We start from the raw sequence: 26,528 nt of genomic DNA, 5'->3' as shown, positions 1-26,528 counted from the left end.
TCCAAGTCCTCTATTCACGGGTGAGCCCTGACATTTTTCCCCTCATCCAGGATGCGCCCACTTACTCCGAAGCGATGGAGCACCTGAAGGGACATTACGTTCGACCAGTCAATCAAGTATACGCCAGGCACCTCCTGGCCACGAGATAGCAAGTCCCCGGGGAGTCTCTGGATGATTTCTGGCATGCCCTGCACATCCTAGGTAGGAACTGTGACTGCCAGGCAGCTTCGGCAGTCCAGCACACCGAAGGTTTAATTTGAGAGGTTTACGTTATGGGCATGAAGTCTGTGTACGTCCGCCAGCGCCTACTGGAAGGTGGTATGCTTGATCTTGAGGGAACTAGGCAGCTCGCTAATTCGTTAGAAGTGGCCTCCCGTAACGTCCAGTCCTACGTCCCCGACCGCGCGGCACCCTCGTGGGCATCATGGGCCCCACCAGCTGCCAACTCCAGCTCACCGCAAGCCTGTGCCGCGTGGCAGCCAGCCAACTCTGGGGGCCCAAGTGTTATTTTTGTGGGCAAAACAAACACCCCAGGCAGCGCTGCCCGGCATGGAGCGCGGCCTGCAACGGCTGTGGGAAGAAGGGACACTTTGTTTCTGTTTGCCAGGCCCGGTTGGTCGCCGCTGTTTCCAGGCCTGGCGTTCCTACACCCTCCACATGCAACCCACGGGCGCTTCCATTTTCACCTTCGCAAGCCACATGCGGCCTGTGGGAGCCGCCATCTTCTTCACCGCAAGCCACGTGCGGCCCGTGGGCACCGTCAACTTTGATGTTGCCCACCATGTGCGTCCCATGGGTGCCACCATCTTTAGCACCATTTTAGACGGCGTCTCAGGACACCTGCTCGTCTGGCCGTTCATCGCCTGCCGCTACCTACACCACTGCTGACCAGCCCGAGACTTCCCAGCATCTGCCGCAGCTCGCCTCTATCACCCTGGATCAGTCCCGGCCCCACAACCTCGCGACCGTGACGACAACGGTGAAGATCGATGGGCACGAGATGACCTGCCTTTTTGACTCCGGGAGCACCCTTCATGAGAGGAAAAATGTCAGGTCTCACCTGTGAATAGAGGACTTGGATCTTCTGCGAGTCCGAGGGTTCCTTCATCCTTCATCCACCCCACTACGGTAAGGCGCTGCTCCCTCCCGGTACACCCCGTCACCCAGAAAATCTCCCTGGCCTCCGGACCCCATTCCATGGAAATCCGGGGGTACTGCATCGCGATCCTCATCGTCCAGGGCATAGAGTTCAGCAACTTCCCTCTATGTTCTCCCCCACCTCCGCGCTGCTCTGTTACTCGGCCTGGACTTTCAGTGCCATCGTCAAAGCCTAACCTTAAAATTCGGCGGACCCCTACCCCCCTCGCCATATGCGGCCTCACGACCCTTAAGGTCGATCCACCTTCCCTGTTTGCAAACGTCACCCTGGATTGCAAACCCGTCGCCACTAGGAGCAGACGGACAGTGCCCAGGACAGGGCCTTCATCAGGTCAGAGGTCCAACGGCTTCTGCGGGAGGGGGTCATTGAGGCCAGCAACAGCCCTGGAGAGCCCAAGTGGTGGTAGTAAAGACTGGGGAGAAGCACAGGATGCTCATTGACTACAGTCAGACCATCAACCGGTACACGCAGCTCGACGCGTACCCCCTCCCACGCATATCTGACATGGTCAATCAGATTGCGCAGTATCGACTCTTTTCCACGGTGGACCTGAGGTCCGCCTACCACCAGCTCCCCATCCGCCCAGCGGACCGCCAATACACTGCATTCGAAACAGATGGCCGCCTCAACTATCAATTACCACAAAGACGAGAGTAGTGAATAATCGAATCTTTATTGAGCAAAGATGTTGTGCCTCCTGTAGCTGGAACCAGAATGGCTGCAGCACCGGCGAGCACACACATTTGGGCGGAGCCAGCAGGCAGGGATTTACCCATGTACCTGTACTATACGGGCAGTGCCGTAATACATGTAATACAACTAGTGGTGACTAAAACTTGCGGACCAAACAAGATTGAGAAAAGGGTGGGTAGGCCAGGTGTTCCATTCGGGGCTGGATTTAAAGACCAGAGGAGTAGCAATCCTGGTCAGCAAACGGGTGGCTTTTGAGGCAGGGAATATTGTGGCTGACAAGGGGGGCAGATACATTATGGTTAGCAGGAAGCTGCAGGGGACTCAGGTGGTGCTAGTGAACGTTTACTTCCCGAATTGGAACAACGTGGAATTCATGAGACGCATGCTGGGTAAAATTCCAGACTTAGACACACACAATCTGATTATGGGGGGGTGACTTTAACACAGTCATAGACCCTGTATTGGACCGGTCAAACCCCAGGTCGGGGAAGCGACCAGTGGCGGCTAAAGAACTGAGGGGATTCATGGATCAGGTGGGGGGGTGTAGACCCGTGGAGATTCGCCTGACCGAGGGCGAAGGAGTTCTCTTTCTTTTCCCATGTCCACAAAGTTTATTCCCGTATGGATTTCTTTGTGATGAGCAGGGTGTTAATCCCTAGGGTGGAGGGGACAGAATACCCGGCCATTGCAGTCTCCGATCATGCTCCACACTGGGTGGATTTGCGTCTTGGGGAGGAGAGAGGTAGCCCCCACTGTGGAGGCTAGATGTGGGGCTGCTAGCAGACGATGAGGTTTGTGGGAGGATAAGGAGGAACATTAAAAATTGCCTGGAAACTAATGATACGGGGGAGGTAGCGGCGTCCACGGTGTGGGAGGTTCTGAAGGCAGTTATTAGAGGGGAGTTAATCTCTATCAGATCCCATGGAGAGAAGAAAGAAAGAGTGGAGAGAGAGAGGCTAGTTGAGGAGATACTCAGAGTAGACAAGAGTTACGCGGAGACTCTCGTGACGGGGCTACTGAAAGAGTGACAGAGGCTGCAGGCGGAATTCGACCTGCTGACCACTGGGAAGGCGGTAGCACAGCTGAGGAAGGCCAAAGGGGCTGTCTACGAATACGGGGAGAAAGCGAGTAGAATGCTGGCGCACCAACTTCGCAAGAGGGAGGCAGCCAGGGAAATTGGGAAAGTATGGGATAAGGAGGGCAACACAGTCATGGACCCTGAGGGGGTGAACAAAGTCTTTAGGGCGTTTTACGGTAAATTGTATGAGTCAGAGCCCCTGCCCGGGGGGTGGGGCGGGGGGGGGGGGGGGGGGTGAAGCAAATCATGGACCAACCTAGGTTTCCAAAGGTGGAAGAGGATCTGGTGGGGGGACTGGGGGCCCCGATAGAGCTGGAGGAGATGGTAAAGGGTCGGGCAAGGCCCCGGGGCCAGATGGCTACACTGTAGAATTCTACAAGAGATTTTCGGAGCTGCTGAGCCCACTCCTGCTACGGACATTTAATGAGGCCAAAGAGAGAGGGACCCTCCCCCCAACAATATCACAGGCTTCGATTTCACTCATCCTCAAACGAGAGAAAGATCCGCTACAGTGTGGATCTTATAGACCGATATCGCTCCTGAACGTGGACGCCAAACTGCTGGCCAAGATCTTGGCTGCTAGAATTGAGGACTGTGTCCCTGGGGTGATAGGGGAGGATCAGACAGGCTTCGTCAAGGGCAGGCAAATGAACTCCAATGTACGGAGGCTCCTAAACATCATCATGATGCCCTCAGAGGGAGGGGAGGCGGAGGTAGTGGTGGCGATGGACGCAGAGAAAGCCTTTGACCGGATGGAATGGTAGTACCTGTGGGAAACGCTAAGAAGGTTCGGATTCAGTGAGGGGTTCACAGGTTGGGTCCAGCTTCTCTACCAGGCCCCCTTGGCAAGTGTGTGCACGAACAGGGTGAAGTCGGAATACATTAGGCTCCACTAGGGGACGAGGCAGGGGTGCCCCCTCTCCCCGTTATTATTCGCCCTTGCGATAGAGCCGCTGGCTATTGCGCTGCGGACTTCAAAGAACTGGCAGGGGTTGGTTCGGGGGGGGAGGAGCATCAGGTCTCGCTTTATGCGGATGATCTGCTCCTGTACATCTTGGACCCACTAGAGGGGATGGGGAAGGTCATGCAGATTCTGAGGGCCTTTGGCAATTTTGCGGGGTACAAACTAAACGAGAAGAAAAGCGAGATGTTCGTGATCCAAGCTAAGGGGCAGGAGAAGAGACTGGGAGAGCTTCCGCTGAAGATGGTCGAGAAGAGCTTTCGGTACCTTGGTATACAGGTGGCTCGAAAGTGGGATGCCCTCCACAAGCTTAATTAAACCCGGATGGTAGAGCAGCTGGAGGGGGACTTTAAAAGGTGGGACATGCTCCCGCTATCTCAAGCGGGGAGGGTGCAGACCGTTAAGATGATGGTTCTCCCCAGATTTCTGTTCATCTTCCAGTGCCTTCCCATCTTCATCCTTAAGTCCATCTTTAAGCGGGTGAACACGATCATCTCGGGATTCGTATGGGCAAATAAGACCCTGCGAGACACGAGACTGTACCTAGAGCGCTGTTGGGGTGGGGGGCGGGGGGAGGGGGGGGGCTGGCGCTGCAGCTACTATTGGGCGGCTAACATAGCCATGATTAGGAAATGGGTATTGGGGGAGGGGTCGACGTGGGAGCAGTTAGAGGCGGTCTCATGCAAAGGTACCAGCCTCGGGGCACTTGTAACGGCACCTCTGCCGTTCTCGCCGGCCTGCTACTCCTCTAGTCCGGTGGTGGTGGTGGCATTAAAGATCGGGGGTCAGTGGAGAAGACACAGGGGGGTGGAGGGAGCCTCAGTTTGGACCCCGACATGCAACAATCACAGATTTGTCCCGGGCAAGATCGACAAAGAGTTTCAAAGCTGGCATAGGGCAGGTATTAAAAGGATGGGGGGCCTGTTCATAGCCGGGACCTTTCCCAGCCTGAAAGCGCTGGAGAAGAAATTCAGTTTGCCCCCTGGAAATGCTTTCAGATAGCTTCAGGTACGTGCCTTTCTCAAAAACCAGGTGGTGTCATTTCCGCTGCTCCCCCCACGCAGGATACAGGATAGGGTGGTCTCCGTCACCTGGCTAAGGGAAGGGAAGGTGTCGGACATCTACCAAGAACTACAGGAGGCGGAGGAAGCCCCAGTGGAGGAACTTAAGGGCAAATGGGAGGAGGAGCTAGGTGGGGAGCTGGATACGGGCCAGTGGGCGGACGCCCTAAACAGGGTCAATTCCTCTTCTTCATGTGCCAGGCTTAGCTTAATCCAGTTTAAGGTGGTAAACCGGGCACACATGACGGCAACCAGGATGAGCAAGCTCTTTGGGGTTGAGGATAAATGTGTGAGGTGTGCAGGAAGCCCTGCAGATCATGTCGATATGTTCTGGCCATGCCCGGCTCTTAAGGGATTCTGGCAGGGATTTGCTAAGGCAATGTCCAAGTTCCGAGACACGCGGGTGGTGCCGAGTCCAGAGTTAGCGATCTTTGGTGTGTCAGACGATCCGGAAGTTCAGGAAGTGAAAGAGGCCGACGTATTGGTCTTTGCCACCCTGGTAGCCCGGAGACAGATCCTTTTAATGTGGAGGAACGCGAAGCCCCCGAGTGCAGAGACCTGGGTTAGTGACATGGCTGGGTTTCTCAGTCTCGAGAAAATAAAGTTTGCCTTGAGAGGGTCCATGGAGGGTTCCACTCGGAGGTGGCAGCCGTTCCTCGACTTTCTCGGAGAGCAGTAAAGGTCAGCAGCAGCATCCCGGGGGGCGGGGGAGGAAAGGCGGGGGGGGGGAATTGTTACGTAATATTGTTCTTGTCTCTGTATATAAGGTTAACATTTATTTTGTTCTGTTAAATGTTGCGAACGGTTATGCAAAAATTATGTTTAGATAAAAATTTTAATAAAAATAACTTTAAAAAAAAAATTAATCAGTGTTGTTTGGTAATGTCCAACTTCCATTTCCTCAACTGACTGTGCGCCATAACTTAGTCTCATCTACATAACTGTTCTGGTGATTTACAGGATTACAGCTGAATATTGTGGTACATGGAAAAATGGTTGGTGGTTTGATGTAATGGATCCCCACTCCATTACCTAGCCCCATGCATTGGTTTAAAGGAATTCTTGCCTAAAGCTGATGCAATTTAGTATTAAGTGATATTTAAACCGAATACTTTTCTTCTAATGTATGCATTCAATTTAATATAAAAATAAATTATTTGTACAAACAATATAAAACTTGAACATAAAAAAATGTAGTTGTGTAAATACAATTTGGTATCCATATGGATTATTTTATATTCAATGTTAGTTTTGTAATGGTTTCATACAGGAGTTGTAACATTGAGATTAAAGCTCCCACCATCTTGTCCTTGAATTGGGATTGGATATCTGTATAAAAGTGGCAAGTCGGGTCCACAGGCAGGTGGCTTGCTGTTTAGTGTATTAAATTGATACTCCATTAATAACACACGATGAGTGACCTCCCCTCCACTGACCGTGACGAGTACTCCAGATTCCACTTTGCCATCCCCTGCTCTGACATGATCTCTGCCTCCGTTATCAAGGCCCTGCACAGTCTTTTCACCCTGTTTGGGTTCCCCGCCCACATCCACAGTTATCGGGGCTCCTCCTTTATGAGCGACGAGTTGCGTTAGTTTGTGCTCAGCAAAGGCATCGCCTCCAGCAGGACGACCAGCTATAACCCCCGGGGAAACGGACAGATGGAGAGGGAGAACGCGACGGTCTGGAAGGCCATCCTTCTGGCCCTATGATCGAAATGTCTCCCAGTCTCCCGCTGGCAGGAGGTCCTCCCCGATGCGCTCCACTCCATCCGGTCGCTCAATATATACACCCACTAACGAGACTCCTCATGAACGTATGTCTGACTTCCCCAGGAAGTCCACCTTCAGAGTCTTGCTTCCATCCTGGCTGACAGTCCCGGGGCCCGTCCTTCTCCGGAAGCATGCGAGAAGCCATAAAACCTACCCCCTCGTCGAGAAGGTCCTGCTCCCCCATGCGAATCCCCAATACGCCTACGTGACACACCAGGACGGGCGGCAGGACACGGTCTCCCTTCGGGATTTGGCTCCTGCAGGCTCCCCGGCGACCATCGCCACCACCACCCGCCCTACACTGTCTTCCCCCCACCTCTACCCACCTCTCTCACGAACTGACACCTGCAGGCCCACCGGCGACAAGCACCACCACCTCCACCCATACACCGCCCACCCCCCCCTTCGCCAACTCAACATCTGGGTGAAGAAGAAGAAAACAACACGCTCCCGGACACGCAGGTCTCGACACTGGTGCCCACACCATAGCCGGGGCTGAGGCAATCGCAGCGGAAGGTCAAGGCCCCCGACAGACGTGACCTTTAAGACTACTTCACCCCTACCGGACTCCTTTTTTTAAACAGGGGGCGAATGTGGTAAACCATGTTATTGCATTACACGTACTGTATTGTATTGTGCATGCCTGGGTTTGTCCAGGCTGGCTCTGCCTGTGGCTCCTCCCTTCGGGCTTCTGTATAAAAGTGGCAAGTCTCCGCCTCCGACCCAGTTCAGGTCCAGAGGCAGGAGGCTTGTTGTTTAGTGTATTAAAGCCTCAGTCACGTTCATCACTCATTGTGTGTTATTGATGGTATATCATTTTTAACTACAGAGTTGCTATAAAATGATGGTGTGATAGTAAACTAAATGGCAAGCTTGGATTTCCATTGTGGATCAAAGATTAACTACTGACACAGACTGAAGACAAATTCATGGCAGAGGTCAGGGTGACCGTTGAGACTGATTACGCTTCAAAGTTATAATGCACATTTGATCATGGGCCCATAGTTTTGGAACCCAGTTTATAACCGTGGGAAATTGTCTCTGGTTACTTTGCACTTTTTAACACGGTGTACGAACTTTGATGGACATGTAATATTGAAAGCTAGGCAAATTTGGGTAAATAATTGACACATCAGACTGTTTATGCATGCATGATTAATTATCCAAACTGGGAATTTGCTGCTTTTTTTTAAACCCAGGTATCACTACCCTAACTGTAGTCCCGCCACGCCGTCCCGACGCCCGCACGCCATTCTCCCATCCCCCCCAAACCGGCATGGCGAGAATCACGGCTGGCCGCTGGGAGAATCGCCGCTCGCCATTTGCAACGGGCGAGCGGCTATTCTCCGGCCCGGATGGGCCGAGCAGCCTGCCCAATACGACGGGTTCCCGCTGGCGCCGTCCGCACCTGGTCGTTGCTGGCGGGAACGCTGGGGGGGCTGCCTGTGGGGGAGGGGGGTTCCTGCACTGGGGGGGGGGGGGTCTCAAATGGGGCCTGGCCCGCGATCGGTGCCCACCGATCGGCGGGCCGGCCTCTCTGAAGGAGGACCTCCTCTCCTCCGCTGCCCCGCAAGACCCATCAGACATCTTCTTGCGGGGCGGCCTCGGGGAGGACGGCAACCGCGCATGCGCGGGTGGTGCCGGCCAACTCACACATGCGCGGGTGATGTCATTTATGCGGCGCCGGCCGGGTCATTTACGCGGCGCCGCTATTACGCGGCACCAAGGCCTGGTGCGCGTAAATGACACGACGCCGCTCCTAGCCCCAGGGGGCGGGAGAATAGGGGGCTGGGAGCAGGCTCTAACGCCGGAGTGAAACACTCCGGCGTCGGCACTTAGACTCCCGATGGGAGAATGGCGCCCGGCATGTATCACCTTGCCTGGTCTGGAGGATGTTAGCTATGTGGAGATGCTGAATAGACTCGGACTGTTTTCATTCAAACGACAGAGGTTGAGGAGTGACGTGATAGAGGTCTACAATATTATGAGGGGCATGGGAAAGTAGATGGGCAGGCACTCTTTCCCTGGGTGGAGGGGTCAGTCACCAGGGAGCATAGGTTTAAGGTCTATGGGGCAAAGTTTAGAAGAGATGTGCGAGGCAGGGTTTTTACACAGAGGGTGGTGAGTGCCTGGAACCCGTTGCCAGAGGAGGTTGTGGAAGCAGATACATTAACGGCGTTCAAAAGGCATCTCGACAAATACTTTTGTTTAATTTAAGAGTACCCAATTATTTTTTTTCCAATCAAGGGCCAATTTATTGTGGCCAATCCACCTACCCTGCACATCTTTGGGTTGTGGGAGCTGTAATGATACGTATATAGTCAGGTTAGTGAAGGGTTAATAATTACATCTCTTTGTAAATCAAATACTAGAGGGCGCTACCACCTCTCTGTATTTATGTCAGACTCTGAGGGAATTCTGGGAGTAGCATAAGGAGACAGCATGGTGAAAGCATAAGAAGACGATTAGAGTAGATAGAGTTAACATGAGGTTAGATCATAGTGTAATTAGTGACTGTTTAGATTATTGAGTACTGTAAGACAGATTCAATGTTACGTAATTATTATCTGTAGCTCAGTAGAATGTTCGAACTTCATTTAATTAGTAGTGTAATAATAAATTAGTTTTGTTTCTATCTTTTGATTGGTATATTCTTTGTCAACACTACACCGGATCATTCTGGAAGAAAGGACAAAGAATACAACATATTACCAAGCATGGTAATATAACAGGGGCAAGACTGACGCAGACATGGGGAGAATGTGCAAACTTCACATGGACAGTGACCCTGGGCTGGGATAGAACCCGGGTCTTCGGCGCCGTGAGGCAGCAATGCTACCACTGCGCCACCCTTTATCTCGACAAATACATGGATAGGATGGGTATAGATCGATACGGCACAAGGAGGTGCTGAGTGTTTTGGCCAAGGGTGGTATCATGACTGGTCCAGGCTTGGAGAGCTGAAGCGCCTGTTCCTGTGCTGTATTGTTCTTGTCTTGTACCCCACATTCTCCCCGAAGGAGACAATTCTAGCAGGTGAGAGTATTTCTACTTCCTCCAGGATCCCAAGATTAAAGCTCTACTTCTCTAAATAGTCGGACGTGATTCAACAGGAATATTTATGTGCTCCACGGGGTCTGTGCAGAATGGGATTTATGGTGTGTACATCAGAAAAGAAGGACTCCCTCCGAGTTCAGCTTCCCTCAGGCGTGTGCGATTATGGGATTACTCTTTTGTTCATAACTTTGGGTATACCATCCGAAAGGCATTGGCCCGACATCTCAATGAGGATAATGGACTCAATATTCCTTGTGCAATCCCCTTGACTGAAAGGAGGCATCAAGACTAAGTTATACTCGTGCCTCACGCCTTAAGAATGAGTGGTATTGTTTTCTTTATTTGTTCAGGGATGTGGGCATCGCTGGTGTCCCTAATTGCCCTTAAACTGAGTGGCTTGCTAGGCCATTTAAGAGTCAACCACGTTCATGTCGAAGTGACTTATAGGCCAGACCAGATAAGGGTGCAAGATTTCCTTCCCTCAAGGACATTATTGAACCAGATGAGTTTTTACGACAATGGTTTCATGGTCATCATTAAACTTTTGTTTATTTTTTAAAATTCAAATTTCACCATCTGCCATGATGGGATTTGAACACAGGTCCCCAGAGCATCACCTCTGGATTACAAATCCAATGATAATACCACAACAGTACTTGCGCACAGTTGCTCATTCAATATTGCACCAGTGTTGGAATGGCAGCATAACTCAGTTGTAGATTTAACTTCATTTTGTTAAAAATCTGTGATTCAGAAAATACGATTGGGACTTTAGAACTTCCGTCGGCTTCTAAATAAACAAGGCTGAATAAAAAGAAAATTTCGAGGAAAAAGCTTTCTGGAAATTGGATGGGTTGCGTTCCTTAAAATTGAAACAGAGGCCCATAAGCAAACATTAACACCATGGTTTCAAATAATAAGTGAGTTCTGAGGTAAAAGCCATTTCCATACTGCGCCAGCGATGCCAACTCGGGGTCTTTCCAGCCAATGGCAAAGACAAGGGCAAAGGGGGTTTTCAATAATCAATGCTTTTATCATTTTATCACTTAATCAATTACATAATGTAAATCCATTTATTGCATCACTCTCGCATCTTTATGGTCCCTATCTATTGTCATTTGATCTTTTCTTGTAGATAATGGAGGAAGTTCCTCTTACTTATGAAGTGTTTTTCTATTCCACAGCGTCCCAACATTCCAAAACCTTTCAGAGGAAATACTCAGCAAACTAGCTGATGTTCTAGAAGAGGTGAGTGATGACATTTACAGCACTTATACATTGTGTGATATACTTTCTGCTTGATATTGAGATTAGAACTGCCAGTCAGCTAACAGTCACCAGCGACTTACCATCTAGCAAAACAAATGCAGTTTTTATCATAGACATAGTGCAGGAGAACCCCACTGTGCGTTGTGTGTTGCAAAATGTGAACCTGGGCATGATTCTCAGGTCCCCAAGCCACTTGTTTCTTGCTGGCACCCACTTCGGTGGAGGATTCTATCTCCCCAATGCTTGTCAATGGAATTTCCCATTGTAACCACTTCACGTGAAACCCCAAATCCACGGAGTGGGGGTGGGAGTGGGGGGGAGGGGGTGGGTGCGCTGACAGAGGGAAAACTGAATCGCAATGACTGAATAATTCCAAATACCTGCTCCCAGCTGTAAAGAAGACAATCTTGTTTTGAAAAATGCACAAAGGAACTGTTTGAATGATGTGTTGTCCCACTGGGTTTATTTGTATGAATTCCGTGGCCAATCTTTTCTGCTTAAGGCTTGACCATTCACAATAAGAGCCTACGGATTATTGCTAATGGCATTAGTGAACAAATGCTTATAAAATACCTCTCTGCTATATTGGTGCCAACATTAACACATTTGGAAGAAATCTATTAATATCGTTTTTGCTCTTTTCAAGTAACACCCCTTTGAATGTCACATGAAGCTGTCAAACTGTCATCATTTTTCACTATTCAAATTTCTATTTAATTGCATTGTTTGATTTAAAGAAACCCAATGATTCTGCAGCAATTTGCTGTGTTAAACAATTGAACATAAGGACCTTTTTTCTTTCTCTTTTTTGACCTTTTCATCCCATGCTATCATTCCTGTCACTACGTGGCCATAATTGTCAACCTTTGTAATTCTAGAACCTCTTTAAACTGTCCAAAATTGTGACATTGTTTAAAATGTGAGAACATTTGTCTCCATAAAAGTGGTTATACATTTAATCCTGCTTTTTTATGTATATTATAATAGTGACAACACTTCTTTGAGGAAACTTGAAATTGTGATAGGCATTTTATAAATGCATTTTTTCTTTTTCCATATTCGACACGTGTGCACTGGTTGAGAGCATTTAGCTGTACATTGATCAAAATCCATCTAAGAATTCTCAGTAAATGAAGACATTGAGAGAAAATGCAAGATGGTCACTAATTGATCTGAAAGTAAACAGATTAGTGATACAATGAAGAGGATAAGAAAGGTTCAAGACAATCCCTCACATTTGTGCCACCGACATCAGTATGACATGGAGGATACATGGGGAGATTTGTATTTTTTCAAATTCTTTCATGGGAGGTGGGCAGTATTTATTACCCTTTTTGCACTAGGGAAGGAAGTGGTGAGCTGCCTCCTTGAACTGTTGCAATCCATGTGGTGTAGGTACACCCACAGTGCTGTTAGGGAGATTGTTCCAGAATTTTGACCCAGCGACAGGCAAGGAACAGCAATATAGTTCCAAGTCAGGATGGTGAAAGACTTGGAGAGGAACTTGCAGGTGGTGGTGTTCCCAGGAATCTGCTGCCCTTGACCTTCCAGGTGGTAGCAGTTATGGTTTGGAAGGTGCTGTCAATGGAGTCTTGGTGAGTTCCTGCAGCGCAACTTGTAGATGGTACTGTTATGACTGTTCATACTGGTAGCATGTTATGTTCCTTGTATTGTTCTCCAAGGTAGCCAAAGTCGTAGTGTTGACAAAGAATATAAATCCAAACTAGTTTATTTTACTCGACTTAAATTGGTTCGCACACTCTACTAAGTAACAGTTAACAAAATAATTGTATTGAATTTATGATACAGTAATTAATTATCTCTCTAATATATAACCTACACTCTAACTCAACTTCTCCAACAGCTTCTCCCAGAATGCATAGAGACGCAGCCTTTTATCAGACTACTCAGTGATGCCATCTAGTGTTGATATATATGAACATCATCTTGTTAACTCTTTACTCTCCTTAGATTATACATAGTAAGAAGTCTTACAACACCAGGTTAAAGTCCAACAGGTTTGTTTCAAATCACTAGCTTTCGGAGCACTGCTCCTTCCTCAAGTGAATAATTACAGGTACACACTGGTGCCCACTGTGCTTTAGTGGTGGAGGGAGTTAATGTTTAAGTTGGTGGATGGAGTGCCAATCAAGTGGGCTGCTTTGTCCAGGATGGTGTCAAGCGTTTTGAGTGATATTGGAGCTGCACTCATCCAGGCAAGTAGAGAGTATTCCATCACACTCCTGACTTGAACCTTGTAGATGGTAGATAAACTTTGGGAAGTCAGGAAGTGAGTTACACTCATCAGAATTCCCAGCCTCTGACCTGTTCTTGGCAGCCCCAGTGCTTATATGGTTGGTCCAATTAATGGTTCCTGGTCAATGGTAATCCCTAGGTTGTTGATAGTGGGGGATTCAGCGATGGGAATGTCATTGACTGTCAAGGGGAATGTCAATGAAAATATTTGGACCACCAAATATCAAAAGCATGTGCAGATGGGTAAAAGAAAAATGGAAATTCCAATCATATAACATTTTCATACCCTGAGGAATTCCCAAAGTGCGTTACTGATCCCTGGAATGAACAGCTTGTTGTATGAGTAACGGTTGAGGACCCTGGGTCTGTACTCGTTGGAGTTTAGAAGGATGAGGGGGATCTTATTGAAACCTACAGGATACTGCGAGGCCTGGATAGATTGGATGTGGAGAGGATGTTTCCACTTGTAGGAAAAACTAGAACCAGAGGACAATCTCAGACTAACGGGACGATCCTTTAAAAGAGAGATGAGGAGGAATTTCTTCAGCCAGAGGGCGGTGAATCTGTGGAATTCTTTGCCACAGAAGGCTGTGGAGGCCAAATCACTGAGTGTCTTTAAGACAGAGATAGGTAGGTTCTTTATTAATAAGGGGATCAGGGTTTATGAGGAGAAGGCAGCAGAATGGGGATGAGAAAAATATCAGCCATGATTGAATGGCGGAGCAGACTCAATGGGCCGAATGGCCTAATTCTGCTTCTATGTCTTATGGTCTTTACAGCCAGTGAAGGGCTTTTTGAATGTTGGTGCTGTTGTCTTAGACATCGAATTTAGAGTGCAGAAGGAGGCCATTTGGCCCATCGAGTCCATATCAGAAATATCAAAGCTGATGCACATTAAGTAAGTGTCACAAAAAGCAATGTGATGATGACCAAATAATCTGTTCAAGTTATGTTGGCAGTGGGATAAACATTGGCCAGACCACCAGGAAGGACTCGCCTGCTCATCTGCAAAATGGTCCAGTGGAATTGTTTATGCCTGCCTGGGAGGGAAAGCTTCGCACCTGTGGAATAGCACCTAAAATCGTGCAGCACTCCTTCAGCACTTTCCTGGGTGCGTAAACCTAAATTCTGTGCTTGACTCTCTGGAGTGGGACTTGTATCCGTGGTCTTCTGACTCAGAAGCAAGGATACTACCATTGAGTCATAGCTAAGTACCTCAGATTCATGCAGGGTAAATCATTTCTGTTTATCGTGCTTACCCCAAGAACATTTCTTTCAGAAGCACGTATGGAACAATAATATTGAAGTCAAGCGCAGAAATAAGAACAAGAAGAATCAAAGAGTCACGAGCAACTGAACAGTACCATTCTTTGTGAATTCGTTTTCCATATTTTACAGTCAAAGTTTCTCAAATGAACCATTTTCACTTGGGAGTGAATGGCCATCAAATCCGTAATTATCAAACCATGCTAATGGTCTGCTTCGTATTTCATTAACGAAGGTCTTTCGTGGATCAAATGCAAACATGTGAAAATGTATAATTTTCTCTAAATTGCCGAGTGTTCAAAATGAAATGGAGACAGTGGTGAGTGCTTTAAAAATAGGGATGCTGCAGTTGTTTGTTCATTCATTATATGCAGTCCGGATCACAAAGACCCAGATTTGTTATGTGCATTTTTATTAAAAACATGTTAAACAATAGGTTCCTTTTTTACGAAGAAAACAATATTAATTACTCAATTTAGATTTAAAATGGTTACACCAATTCTTGTCTCCATTCAGATTCAGATTTGAAGGATAAATGTGCAACGATAGAGAAACTTACATCTCTAGACTCACCAAAATACTTCACAGCCAATGAAATAGGTTTCAAGTATAGCCACGGCTCTCCTGTAGAGGAAATAGAAGATAACAAGTTGAGAAACGCTCCTTTTCAAAGGATTTTTTGGCTCTGATTGTACTTGAAATCAAGATTTAAGGTGTTGTAATTATGCAATCATCATAATTGAATTGAAAGCTACCGGGCGCCATTTAATGGCCAAGCTGTGGCCGAAAAGCAGCTCACCACAGCGCAGCGTGACCGATAAAAGCCAAGAGACCCCGTTCTCGGGTTCTACCCTGCTCGCAATGCCTCATGAGATCTAATGTGATCTCGCGAGACATTGCGATGTGAATACTGCCCATTATAGGCGGGATCACTTTTTAGGAAATCTGCATATTAAAGCGAGGCAGCCAGTCTCGCTTTAATGTGCAAATTCCTGAGTTACCTGAGGTGTGGGATCAATCTCCCTCGCATCGGATGTCGGACAAGTGCCATTCAGTACTGGTCTCCAGAAACGGGGACAAGACGGAACCACATTCATGGCGGCCTCCTAGGGAATCGGAGGCCCTCAGGTGCATGCCCTTTGGCAGTGTGGTACACTGGCACTGCTGGTGCCACCTGGGCACCCTGTCACTGCCAGCCTGGTATCCTGACAGTGCCACCTGGGTACCAGCCTGGCAAAGTGGCACTGTCAGGTGGCAAGTGCCAAGCTGGCATTTATTATGTGGGTGTGAATGGGCCAGGGGTGCACTGCATGGGTTTTGCAGGGAGGGGGAGGCGGGGACCTTCGTGCTTGGGGGATTCGGGGGTCGCTTCGGGGGATTCAGGGGTCACTTCGGGGGCCTCGGAGATCACTCGCTATACTGAGGAGTTCCAGCGAGCGGAACTCCTCAGTGTACAAAACAGCGCTATGTGCGGCCTTGGCCACGCGTTCCCTGTTGAGGCCCTTTATCAAACGCGAGTTGCGTTTTATAGCCTTATATTTTTCGACACTGCAAGCACAGGGAAACATGCAGCTAAATGCGGTCGCTATGGGCATTTGTTCCCATTTAGTTAAATCGCATCCGATATATTGGATATTAACTGAGATGAACAATAGATTGGTTTTCCATTAAATTTATCCTTTGGCTGTTATGTCATTATGTTTCAGTCTTTTTTAATCATAGAATCCACAGTGCAGAAGGAGGCCATTCGGCCCATCGGGTGTGCACCGGTCCTTGGAAAGAACACCCTACCCAAGCCCACACCTCCACCCTATCCCCATAACCCAGTAACCCCACCTAACCTTTTGGACACTAAGGGGCAATTTAGCACGGCCAATCCACCTAACCTGTACATCTTTGGACTGTGGGAGAAAACCTGAGCACCCGGAGGAAACCCATGCAGACATGGGGAGAACATGCAGACTCCGCACAGACAGTGACCCAGCCGTGAATCGAACTTGGGACCCTGGAGCTGTGAAGCAACTAATAAACTAATATTTTTCTGATGGAGAATGGTATGGACAAACCATGACCTAGAGACTGTTCCCATCTTTCACACCAACTGCTAAGGTTGCAATGATGCAGCATTGATACAGCAGAGCCGATTTCCATATTAGGTGATCATCACCTTCATCTCACTTCACCCTGCCTGGTCAGTCATTTTGTGCAGGGCCAGATTTTAGGTCAACGCAGCAAGCTGTACACCCAAATTGAATATTCCATTGCAGTCTGGCACAACATTGGGTTACTTGGAACTGACGTATGAACTGAACAAGAGATGAGGGTGGAAGCTGTGTGGAGGTGAGCAAGGAGACTGTGCTAATAATAGCCTGCAGAGTTTTTTGTGGAGTTAAGAACAGCTGTCCGGGAGGGCAAGCTTCCAATATCTCAAGACAGGACACCACCCTAAGGCACCCTGTGGCATGTTCATTAATTATTGTAAACCTTAAGCTGCTGCATACAGCTTAGAGGCTGTAGTTAGTGACCCTGAGGGGGGAGCGTTATGGTTTATAGGAGAGCGGAAGTGAGTGGTGGGGCGAAGAGAGGACCACAGACCTTCCAGGTTTCCATGTGGCTGTCAACAGTAACCAGTCACACCTTCTCTAACACAGCATCATGTACATTGTAGGGTGGGAGCTATACCATATTCCAGTTGCACTTCAGTATGAAAGAAAATATCTTCTGAAGTGTCAGTCATGTAACATGTATTAACATCACATTAACTGATACAGTAGTGCTAATGCAGATCATCGTGTGAGTTCCAGAATAGTGAGTAGATTAGGAGTTGGACCCAGGATCATCAGGGTTGTGAGTCGAAATTTTATGCCTCCCCCAAGCAAGCTAGTAGGTGGTGGGGGTTGAGGTGAGGGGGTGGGGTTGTAAAATCATCTGGCATGACATGGGGCATTTTGCCCATCACTTACCCATCTGTGAGGGAATTTTACCAGCAGCGGGTAGGCCCATGATACATGACAGGACAATCTCTGGCAGCCTGTCTGGGGCTTGGCGGTGTGGGGAGCCCCTATTATTCAGTGATCAGGGGTGAAATTCTCCGGAAACGGTGCGATGCCCGCCGACTGGCGCCCAAAACGGTGCCAATCAGACGGGCATCGCGCCGCCCCAAAGGTGCGGAATGCTCCGCATCTTTGGGGGCCGGGCCCCAACATTGACGGGCTAGGCCGGCGCCGGAGGAATTTCCACCCCGCCAGCTGGCGGAAACGGCCTTTGTTGCCCCGCCAGCTGGCGCAGAAATGACATCCCCGGGCGGCGCATGCGCGGGAGCGTCAGCGGCCGCTGACAGTTTCCCACGCATGCGCAGTGGAGGGAGTCTCTTCCGCCTCTGCCATGGTGGAGACCGTAGTGGAGGCGGAAGGGAAAGAGTGCCCCCACAGCACAGGCCCGCCCGCGGATCGGTGGGCCCCGATCGCGGGCCAGGCCACCGTGGGGGCACCCCCCGGGGCCAGATCGCCCTGCCCTCCCCCAGGACCCCGGAACCCGCCCACACCGCCTTGTCCCGCTGTTCAAAAGGTGGTTTAATCCACGCCGGCGGGACAGGCAATTTATCGGCGGGACTTCGGCCCATCCGGGCCGGAGAATCGAGCGGGGGGGCCCGCCAACCGGTGCGGCGCGATTCCCGCCCCTGCCGAATCTCCGGTGCCGGAGACTTCGGCAACCGGCTGGGGCGGGATTCACGCCAGCCCCCGGCGATTCTCCGAGCCGGCGGGGGGTCGGAGAATGACGCCCCATGTGCCCAACGTAGGCCCACCAACAGAAATTGCTGTCCCCACATGTTTACCACCCCCATCCTCAGTCATCTGACCGTGGTTAACTGCAGCAAGACAGCAAAATACAGCCCTGGCCCCCTGCACTGGGCGAGGCTGGTTAACCTCAACTTTTCAACTGCTGGAGTGACTAGCACCTCCTTGAAACCTTCCAGCTGGGGGAGAATTCCTGCTCCTCCCTGGCTTCTCGAAATGTTTTACTTTTTTAAATAAAGTCCATTAGTCATTGGGGAAAGGGTGTAGGGAGTGTTCTGGAGAATTCTGTTCATTGGGAATACATTTTATGCAGGCATCCTTGAACCGTCATTTAGCCCCTTATTAACATATTTAGCAGCCAAAACAAAAACTCGGGTGCCAAAAAGAATTGGCCCTCACTAATTCAGCAGTGGGACTAATGCCAGTGCAATTTGGGTGCAGGCTGGCACACTGTTACATTGGGGCATTGTGAACACATGCCAATTGTATCTCCTTGTGCCATTGCTGAATGCCTGCTGGAGCAATCAAAAACACCTCTCACAGGTTGGCTTTCATCCTGCTTTGTTTCAAATGTTACCCATTTCTCTCAGTTGAAAGATAGTTGAAGCAATCAAATGTATTACCCCTTGCTGGACTGATGCAAAGGACACAAAGATTGGTAACCTGCTAGAACAAAATAAAATTTAAGATAACAGTTCACAAGGGGTGGCATGGTGGTGCAGTGGTTAGCACTGCTGCCTCATGGCGCTGAGGACCCGGCCCCGGGTCACTGTCCGTGTGGAGTTTGCACAGTCTCCCCATGTCTGCATGGGTCTCACCCCCACAACCCAAAGATGTGCAGGGTAGGTGGATTGGCCACTCCAAATTGCCCTTAATTGGGAAAAAAAATTAATTGGGTACTCTAAATTTATTTCAAAAAACATTAGAATGCAGATGTTGAACTTAAATATTGTAATTCAACTTCACTAAAGCTTTAAAGAGATACGCTTTCTTGTGCAATTTGAACAATTCCAAGTTCAGCTCATTAATAGGCAATAATGGATCAGAATTTTACAGACCTGCAGAAACATGGGTTCAAGGTTTACAGGTATGAGAACAAACTAAATTTCAAAGAATGGGAGAAACAATATGAAGATTTGAATGATTCAACCCCTAACAAAGAAATTGTATGGGAGCCAACCTTGTAAAATAACAAAGAACAATAATTGAAATGGTGCCATGATCAAGAAATGACTAAAACAGGCAATCCAGATTCACCAAAGAGAGAACTGGTGATTATAATTCCTTTTTGAATTCAGGGATAGTGTAATTTCTCATGTGGGATTTTTCTCACCCCCCCAACCCTCCCTCCCCGTCTGCCAGCAATAGGCCAGTGGTGGGATATTCCTGTTCCACCGCTGTCAACGGGATTTCCAGTTGTTTGCACTCTTCGCCGCCGGGGAACCTACAGGCAGGGTATCGCAGTTGGTGGGGTCGGAAGATCCTACTCCCGGGAATGCCCGTAAAATCCCATCCTTCATCTCAAGAAGAGTTAATATAAGAAGTGGACGAACCATTGATCCAAAGAAGATGTTGGCTGCCCATTCTGTCTGCTGGTGTATGATAGTGCAAAGTACATTTGAGAAATAGGCATGTGAGCAGCTATATGGATAAGGATTGCCTCAGATTTCCAATGAATTTCTGAAATATCATCACAATAGGGCAGTACGTCAAAATTCTCAGAAAATAACCTGCTATCTGATCCATGGAGGATGATTGCCAGAAGTCTTTCAATTCAATCAGATAACAAATGTAATACAGGACGATGTTTACCTTTTGCTGTTATTATGTTCTGAGATTACACATGGAAAGGGGCCTAACTATAGTTCAGTTATCGGCTTGCCAAATAAACATATGTGTAGAGTCTGGCACAAGCACTGATGAGTCACTGACCATTCATCTCTGCGTTACAAGTTTTTGTTCTCTGCCTTCCAGCTGCAGAGGGTCTATAATAAACAACTTGCATAGCTGCAGCGGAGGAATGGAAATATGTGAAGTGGTGCTCTTTAGAGGTGGGACTTGAGTCACTTTGTTAGGGCACAGCAAGAGGAACGTACTTGATATCAATCCCATTTTAAATCAACCTAAAGTCGATGGCTTGGATCGTTTTGTAGTGTTCTCCTAGAAGTGTTGATCTTTCAGGATTATCCTGGAGGATTCAGGAGTTACACATTTAATCCTCCGGACAATGCTTGGAGCGGTCGTTGAGAAAAGTTGTAAGATTTTTTTTCATTTTCATTGAACAGTTCTTACAGACAGATTGGTTACAGCACAGAAGGTAGCCATTTGGCCCATTGAACCCCCGTCAGCTCTCTGCAAGATGAATTTAGCTAGTTCCACTCCATAGTCCTTTCCCTGTCACCCTTTGATTGTTTTCATGTCCCCTCAGGCTCTTATTCAAATTTCACAATTAAATCTGTTCCCACCACCCTATCGGGCAATGCATTCTCGATCATTATCATTCGCTGCATGATGATGATTCTCCTCATTTTATTGTTGGTTCTTTTGCCAAACATCTTAAATCAATGAAAACAAACTAACCTCACACACAAAAACATTTTTATCATGGACAGGGTAAATTCATTGCAAATAAGCCAAATCTGACTTTGAAGAAATTTGGAAGTATTTTGGGAAAGATAACGTAAAGCAAAATTTGTTGAAACAAAACATAAGGGATTGCAACAGCAAACTCTGTGAGTGCCAGCAATGGAAAATAAGATGGCTACTTTTGATGTGAAAGCATTTCTACAAGAGCAGGACTTAACTTGGGAATAATTAGCATCTCTAAACATGAAACAGCTAAAAACTTAGCGAAGCACGAGGAAATTATCATACAAAATAAAGCACACAGACTGGAGGTTTGAAAGATGCTGACACTGATCTTTTGGGCCTCACTCCAGTTTTGGAACAGGTAAAAGTTACAGAAGCTGTAAACAAACCAGGTTATCCAGGCAGTAGACTGTGACTAGACTAGTAATCCAGAGACCAGAGTAATGCTCTGGGGACATACGTGGGTTTGAATCCCAGGGCAGATGGTGGAATTTGAATTCAACAAATACATGGAATTAAAAGTCTAATGACAACTATGAAACCATTGTCAATTGGTGTAAAAGCCTAACTGGTGACACATATTATGTGTCATCCATACCTGGTCCAGCCTACATGTGACTCCAGACCCACAGCAATGGGGTCGTCATTTTTTGTTACTCCCTCAGGGATGGGCAACAAAAACTGGCCTGGCCAGCGACACCCATATCCCATGAACAAAAAAAGGAAAAAAAAATCCTGCCATTATTTGCCTGAAAAGGGTGGAGAGGAGATTCACCAGGATGTTGCCTGGGCTGGAATGTTTCAGCGATGAAGAGAGGCTGGTTAGGCTGGGGTGGTTTTCAGAGGTGGCTGAGGGGTGATCTCATGGAGGTATACAAAATTATGAGGGACATAGACAGGGAGATAGGAAGAAAGCTCCCACTTGAGTAGAGGGGTCAGTAACCAGGTAGAGGGGTAAGTAAACAGGTGACATAGATTTAAGGTCGGGGCAGGAGATTTAGCAGGGATTTGAGGAAAAGCTTTTTCACCCAGAGACTGGAGGAAATCGAGAACTCACTACTTGAAAGGTGGTCGAGGTGGAAGCTCTCACAACATTAAAGAGGCATTTAGATGAACACTTGAAATGCCACAGCATAGAAGGCTATGGACCAAGTGATGGAAAATGAGGTTAGACTAGATAGGTGGAAGTCCGGTGACGAGGATGTGCTCAGCGGACACACAAAAACTGGCTCACTCTTGGAAACACATATTTAGGTATTTTCAACCCAAAATAACCCGCTAAACCCGGGGAAAAAACCTTCACCCTTCTGCAACACCACCAAGACAAGCATAGCAGCAGCAACCCTAGAAGCTGAAGAGACAGCAAAGGCAGCAAGGGCTGTAAGAGGAGGGCATAGGCGATAGCAAACACGCAGGGTGATGAGGTCCAGGCCACACCTGAGAGGGAAGGATTGCCAGATCATACACAGGGCCTGATGAACGAATGGAGGGAGTTCCTAATGCAGGAACCCCAAGAGCTCAAGGATGCCATCAAAATGGAAATGATGGCAACAGTGAAGGTGGCCCTAGCGGAGCACTGGGCACCCTGCAAGCGGAGTTCGAGAAGTTGAAAAGGAGACGCAGGAAGTGACTATCCGGGAGCTGGAGAAGGTGGCGACTGACCAGAGCGATCAGATCACCTCACTGGAGATGGAAATGGTAAGGTTGGTGGCGAAGCAAGGGACACTAAGGAGGAAGGTCGAGAACCAAGAAAATCGGTTGTGCCGCCAGTACCTCCGCATTGTGGGCCTACCGGAGGGAACCGAGGGCAGGAACCCTATGGAGCCCACAGGTTACTCCGGCCAAAACCTAAGGCCGGGGAACAGCCACGTGCCATCATTGCGACTCTGCACTGATATTAAGACCGGGAATGGGTCTTAAACTGGGTGAGACACACAAGGTCCTACAATTGGGAGGGACCCTTGATCCGGGTGTGCCAAGACATTGGAGCATACCTGGCCAAGCACCAGGCAGAATTTAACACAGCCAAGGCGGCCCTTTATAAAAACAATGTGCGGTTCAGAATGCTGTACCCCGCCAAGCTCTGGGTGATGTTCCGGGACAGGGAATACTATTTCACCGTACGAACGGACGCGGTTAAATTTGTCCACAAGCATGTGCTGAGGAGGCAACGTAACAAGCAATGAACCAGATACCACAACGTAGCAAACTACGAAGCATAGAGAGACTATTTGCATGGGACTGAACCGCCTTGTTTTAAATTCTGATTTTGAGTGACAGAAAGGAGGGGGTGAGAACAGCAAGTCGTAGGGGAGGTGAGGAGGAGAAAGGGGGAACAGACACACATCAGTCAGGGGGGGGGGGGAGAGATTGAATCAGGGCGGGGGGAGGGCACCACACCAGTGAGTGAGCTAGGACTAAAGTATGAGTGAGGTGGAGGGGGGCGGGGAAACCACAGCCCATCTCCCGTCGGGGAGAGGGTGCCTGTGGACAGGTCAAAAGAATATTCATACAGCGAGGTAATATGGGTAGAGCTCAGGAATAGAAAGGGTGTAGTCACAATGTGGGGAGTTTACTATAGGCATCTCAACAGCCAGTGGGAGATAGAGGAAAGATATTTAGCCAGATTTCGGCAAGGTGTCAAAGTAACAGGGTTGTTGTGATGGGTGATTTTAACTTCGCCTATATTGACTGGGACTCACTTAATGCTAGGGGCGTGGATGGAGCAGCGTTTGTAAGGAGCACCCAGGAGGGCTTCTGGAAACAGTATGTCGATAGTCCAACTATGGAAGGGACCATACTGGACCTGGTATTGGGGAATGAGCCCGGCCAGGTAGTCAACGTTTCAGTAGGGGGACAGCTCGGGAACAGTGATCACAATTCAGTAAGCTTTAAGGTACTGATGGATGAAGATAAGTGTAGTCCTCAGGTGAAGGTGCTAAATTGGGGGAAGGCTAATTCCAACAATATTAGGTAGGAACTGAAGAATGTAGATTGGGGAGAGATGTTTGAGGGCAAATCAACATGAATGAAATGAAATGAAAATCACTTATTGGCACAAGTAGGCTTCAAATGAAGTTACTGTGAAAAGCCCCTAGTCGCCACATTCAGGCACCTGTTCGGGGAGGCTGTTACGGAAACATCTGGCATGTGGGAGGCTTTCAAGGGTAAGTTGATAGGAATTCAGGACCAGCACGTTCTTGGAAGAATGAAGGATAAGTATGGGAAGTTTCTGGAACTTTGGATAACGAGAGATATCATGAGCCTAGCCAAAAAGAAAAAGGAAGCATTTCTCAAAGCTAGGAGGCTGGGAACATATGAAGCAAGTGTGGAATACAAGGAAAGTCGAAAAAAACTTAAGCAAGGAGTTAAGAGGGTTAAAAGGGGTCACAAAAAGTAATTGGCCAGCAGGACTAAGGAAAATCCCATGGCTTTTTAGACATATATAAAGAGCAAGAGGGCAGCCAGGGAGTGGGTTGGCCCACTCAAGGAGAGGGGAGGGAATCTATGCATGGAGCCAGAGGAAATGAACAAGGTAATAAATGAGTACTTTGCATCAGTATTCACCAAAGAGAAGGACTTGATGGATGATGGTCGTCATTCTCCGCCGGCGGGAGTCTCCGTTTTGCCGGCGCCCGGGGGTTTCCCGACGGCGTGGGGCTGCCATTGACCCAAGTTACGTAGACTCCCACCGGCGGGTCGGGGCAGAAATGTGGCGGGACGGGTAGGAGAATTTCGCCCGATGTGTCTGGGGAAGGGTGTGTAGATAGTTTGGGTCATGTTGAGATCAAAAAGGAGGAGATATTGGGGACCTTGAAAAACATTAAGGTAGATAAGTCCCAGGGCCTGATGGGATATACCCCAGAATATTGTGAGAGGCAAGGAAGGAAATTGCTGGGGCCTTGAGAGAAATCTTTGTATTCTCACAGGCTACAAGCAAGGACCCAGAGGATTGGAGAATTGGGGGGGGGACCCCCCCATCAGAATAGTCACCTGTATCATCAGAGGACTTAATGGCCCAGTGAAAGGATCCAGAGTCTTCGCACATCTGGGGCGAGATTCCCGTGGGGGCACTCTTTTCCTTCCGCCTTCGCCACGGTCTCCACCATGGCGGAGGCGGAAGAGACTCCCTCCGCAGCGCATGCGCGGGGATGCCGTGAGCGGCGGCTAACGCTCCCGCGCATGCGCCGCCCGGCAATGTCATTTCCGCGCCAGCTGGCGGGGCACTTCCGCCAGCTGGCGGGGTGGAAATCAGTCCGGCGCGGGCCTAGCCCCTCAAGGTTAGGGCTCGGCCCCCCGCCGATCGGCGGACATCGCGCCGATACCGGAGTATTTCGCCCCTGAAAAGTATCAACGTTAACATAGTCTTCCTCCAGGATACCCACCTGAGGGAAAAGGACCGACTGTGGGTTAGAAAGAGCTGGATGGGATAAGGGAACCAAAACTGTGCACAATACTGCAGGTGCGGCCTTTCCAATGCCTTGTACAATTGCAACAACACTTTCTTACCTTTACACTCAATTCCTTTTGACATAAATGCCAACATTTCATTTGCTTTCTTTTTATTATCTGCTGCACCTGCATGCACGTTTTCTGTGACTCATGCATGAGGCCACCCAGATCCCTCTGCATCGGAGCTGCCCGAAGTCTCTTCCCATTTAGATAATAAGTTGTCTTTCCATTTCTTCGACAAAAATACATGATCTCACACTTATTCACGTTAAACTCCACCTGCCACATTTTGGCCCACTCTCCTAACCTATCTATATCCATTTGTAAGGTCCTTATTTCCTCATTCCAACTTACTGTCCCACCTATTTCTGTGTCATCTATGAATTTGGCTATAGATCCTTCTATCCCTGTATCCAAGTCGTTAATATAGATTGTGAATAGCTGGGGCCCAAGAACTGAACCATGTGGCACCACTAGTTACATCTTGCCATCCAGAAAAGACCCAATTTATCCAGACTCTCTGTCTCATGTCCATCAGCCAGTCTTCTATCCAAGCTAATAAGTTGCCCCTAATCTAATGCAGTTGCTATGAAGAACTAACTTTGCCTAATTAAATAACTATGGCAAATTAAATAACCTTAGCCCGGAGTCAAATTTTGATTTCCTGAAGTATTTCCGATTTGTCCCAAAGTTTGAAGAGGAAGTTTTAAAAACTTTTGTTGCACCCTTCTACGAACTGGCAACTCAATTACAATAGCCAACAGAGCCTTGGACCCTTCTGATGTATGTGCTGCTGGTCGGAAAATCCCATCAGGTTTATTCCATGCCGCCTGCTGACAGTTCTAACAGTTACGATCAGACAGAGGCTGCTTTCTCAGTGCCTATCAACAGCTGTCGGAGGTATACCATCAACGATTCTAGAGCCCTTGTATCGTGTATTCATGTTTGTTCCTAGTTGGAATAAGGTCGCTTTAAGAGTTCGATCATGTTGCACACTGATGATGTTGTCGGCAGTTTGGGCGGGCTAACAGTTAAGCTAGTCCAGCAGCCGGTAGAGAAAACACCTTCCCAATAAAGTGCTTGTTTTATTTCTATCTTCATGGTCTGCAAGCCTGTGT

The 26,528-nt window shown here is 48.4% G+C and overlaps 1 protein-coding gene across 5 annotated transcripts in view; it reads left to right on the top strand.

Annotated features, from left to right (window-relative positions):
• Nucleotides 1-26,528, top strand: part of LOC140393014 (cGMP-dependent protein kinase 1) — a 1,245,261-nt gene that overhangs the window by 813,203 nt on the left and 405,530 nt on the right. For all 5 annotated transcript variants that reach the window (XM_072478937.1, XM_072478935.1, XM_072478938.1 and 2 more), the window contains exon 5: nucleotides 10,966-11,029. In XM_072478937.1, coding sequence (XP_072335038.1) covers nucleotides 10,966-11,029 — 64 coding nt within the window. The remainder of the gene's footprint in view (nucleotides 1-10,965; nucleotides 11,030-26,528) is intronic.

This window comes from Scyliorhinus torazame, chromosome 16, assembly GCF_047496885.1.
Source record: "Scyliorhinus torazame isolate Kashiwa2021f chromosome 16, sScyTor2.1, whole genome shotgun sequence".
Lineage (NCBI taxonomy): Eukaryota > Metazoa > Chordata > Chondrichthyes > Carcharhiniformes > Scyliorhinidae > Scyliorhinus > Scyliorhinus torazame.
The sequence above is the reverse complement of the archived record's forward strand: the minus strand, read 5'-3'. Positions and strand labels throughout refer to the sequence as shown.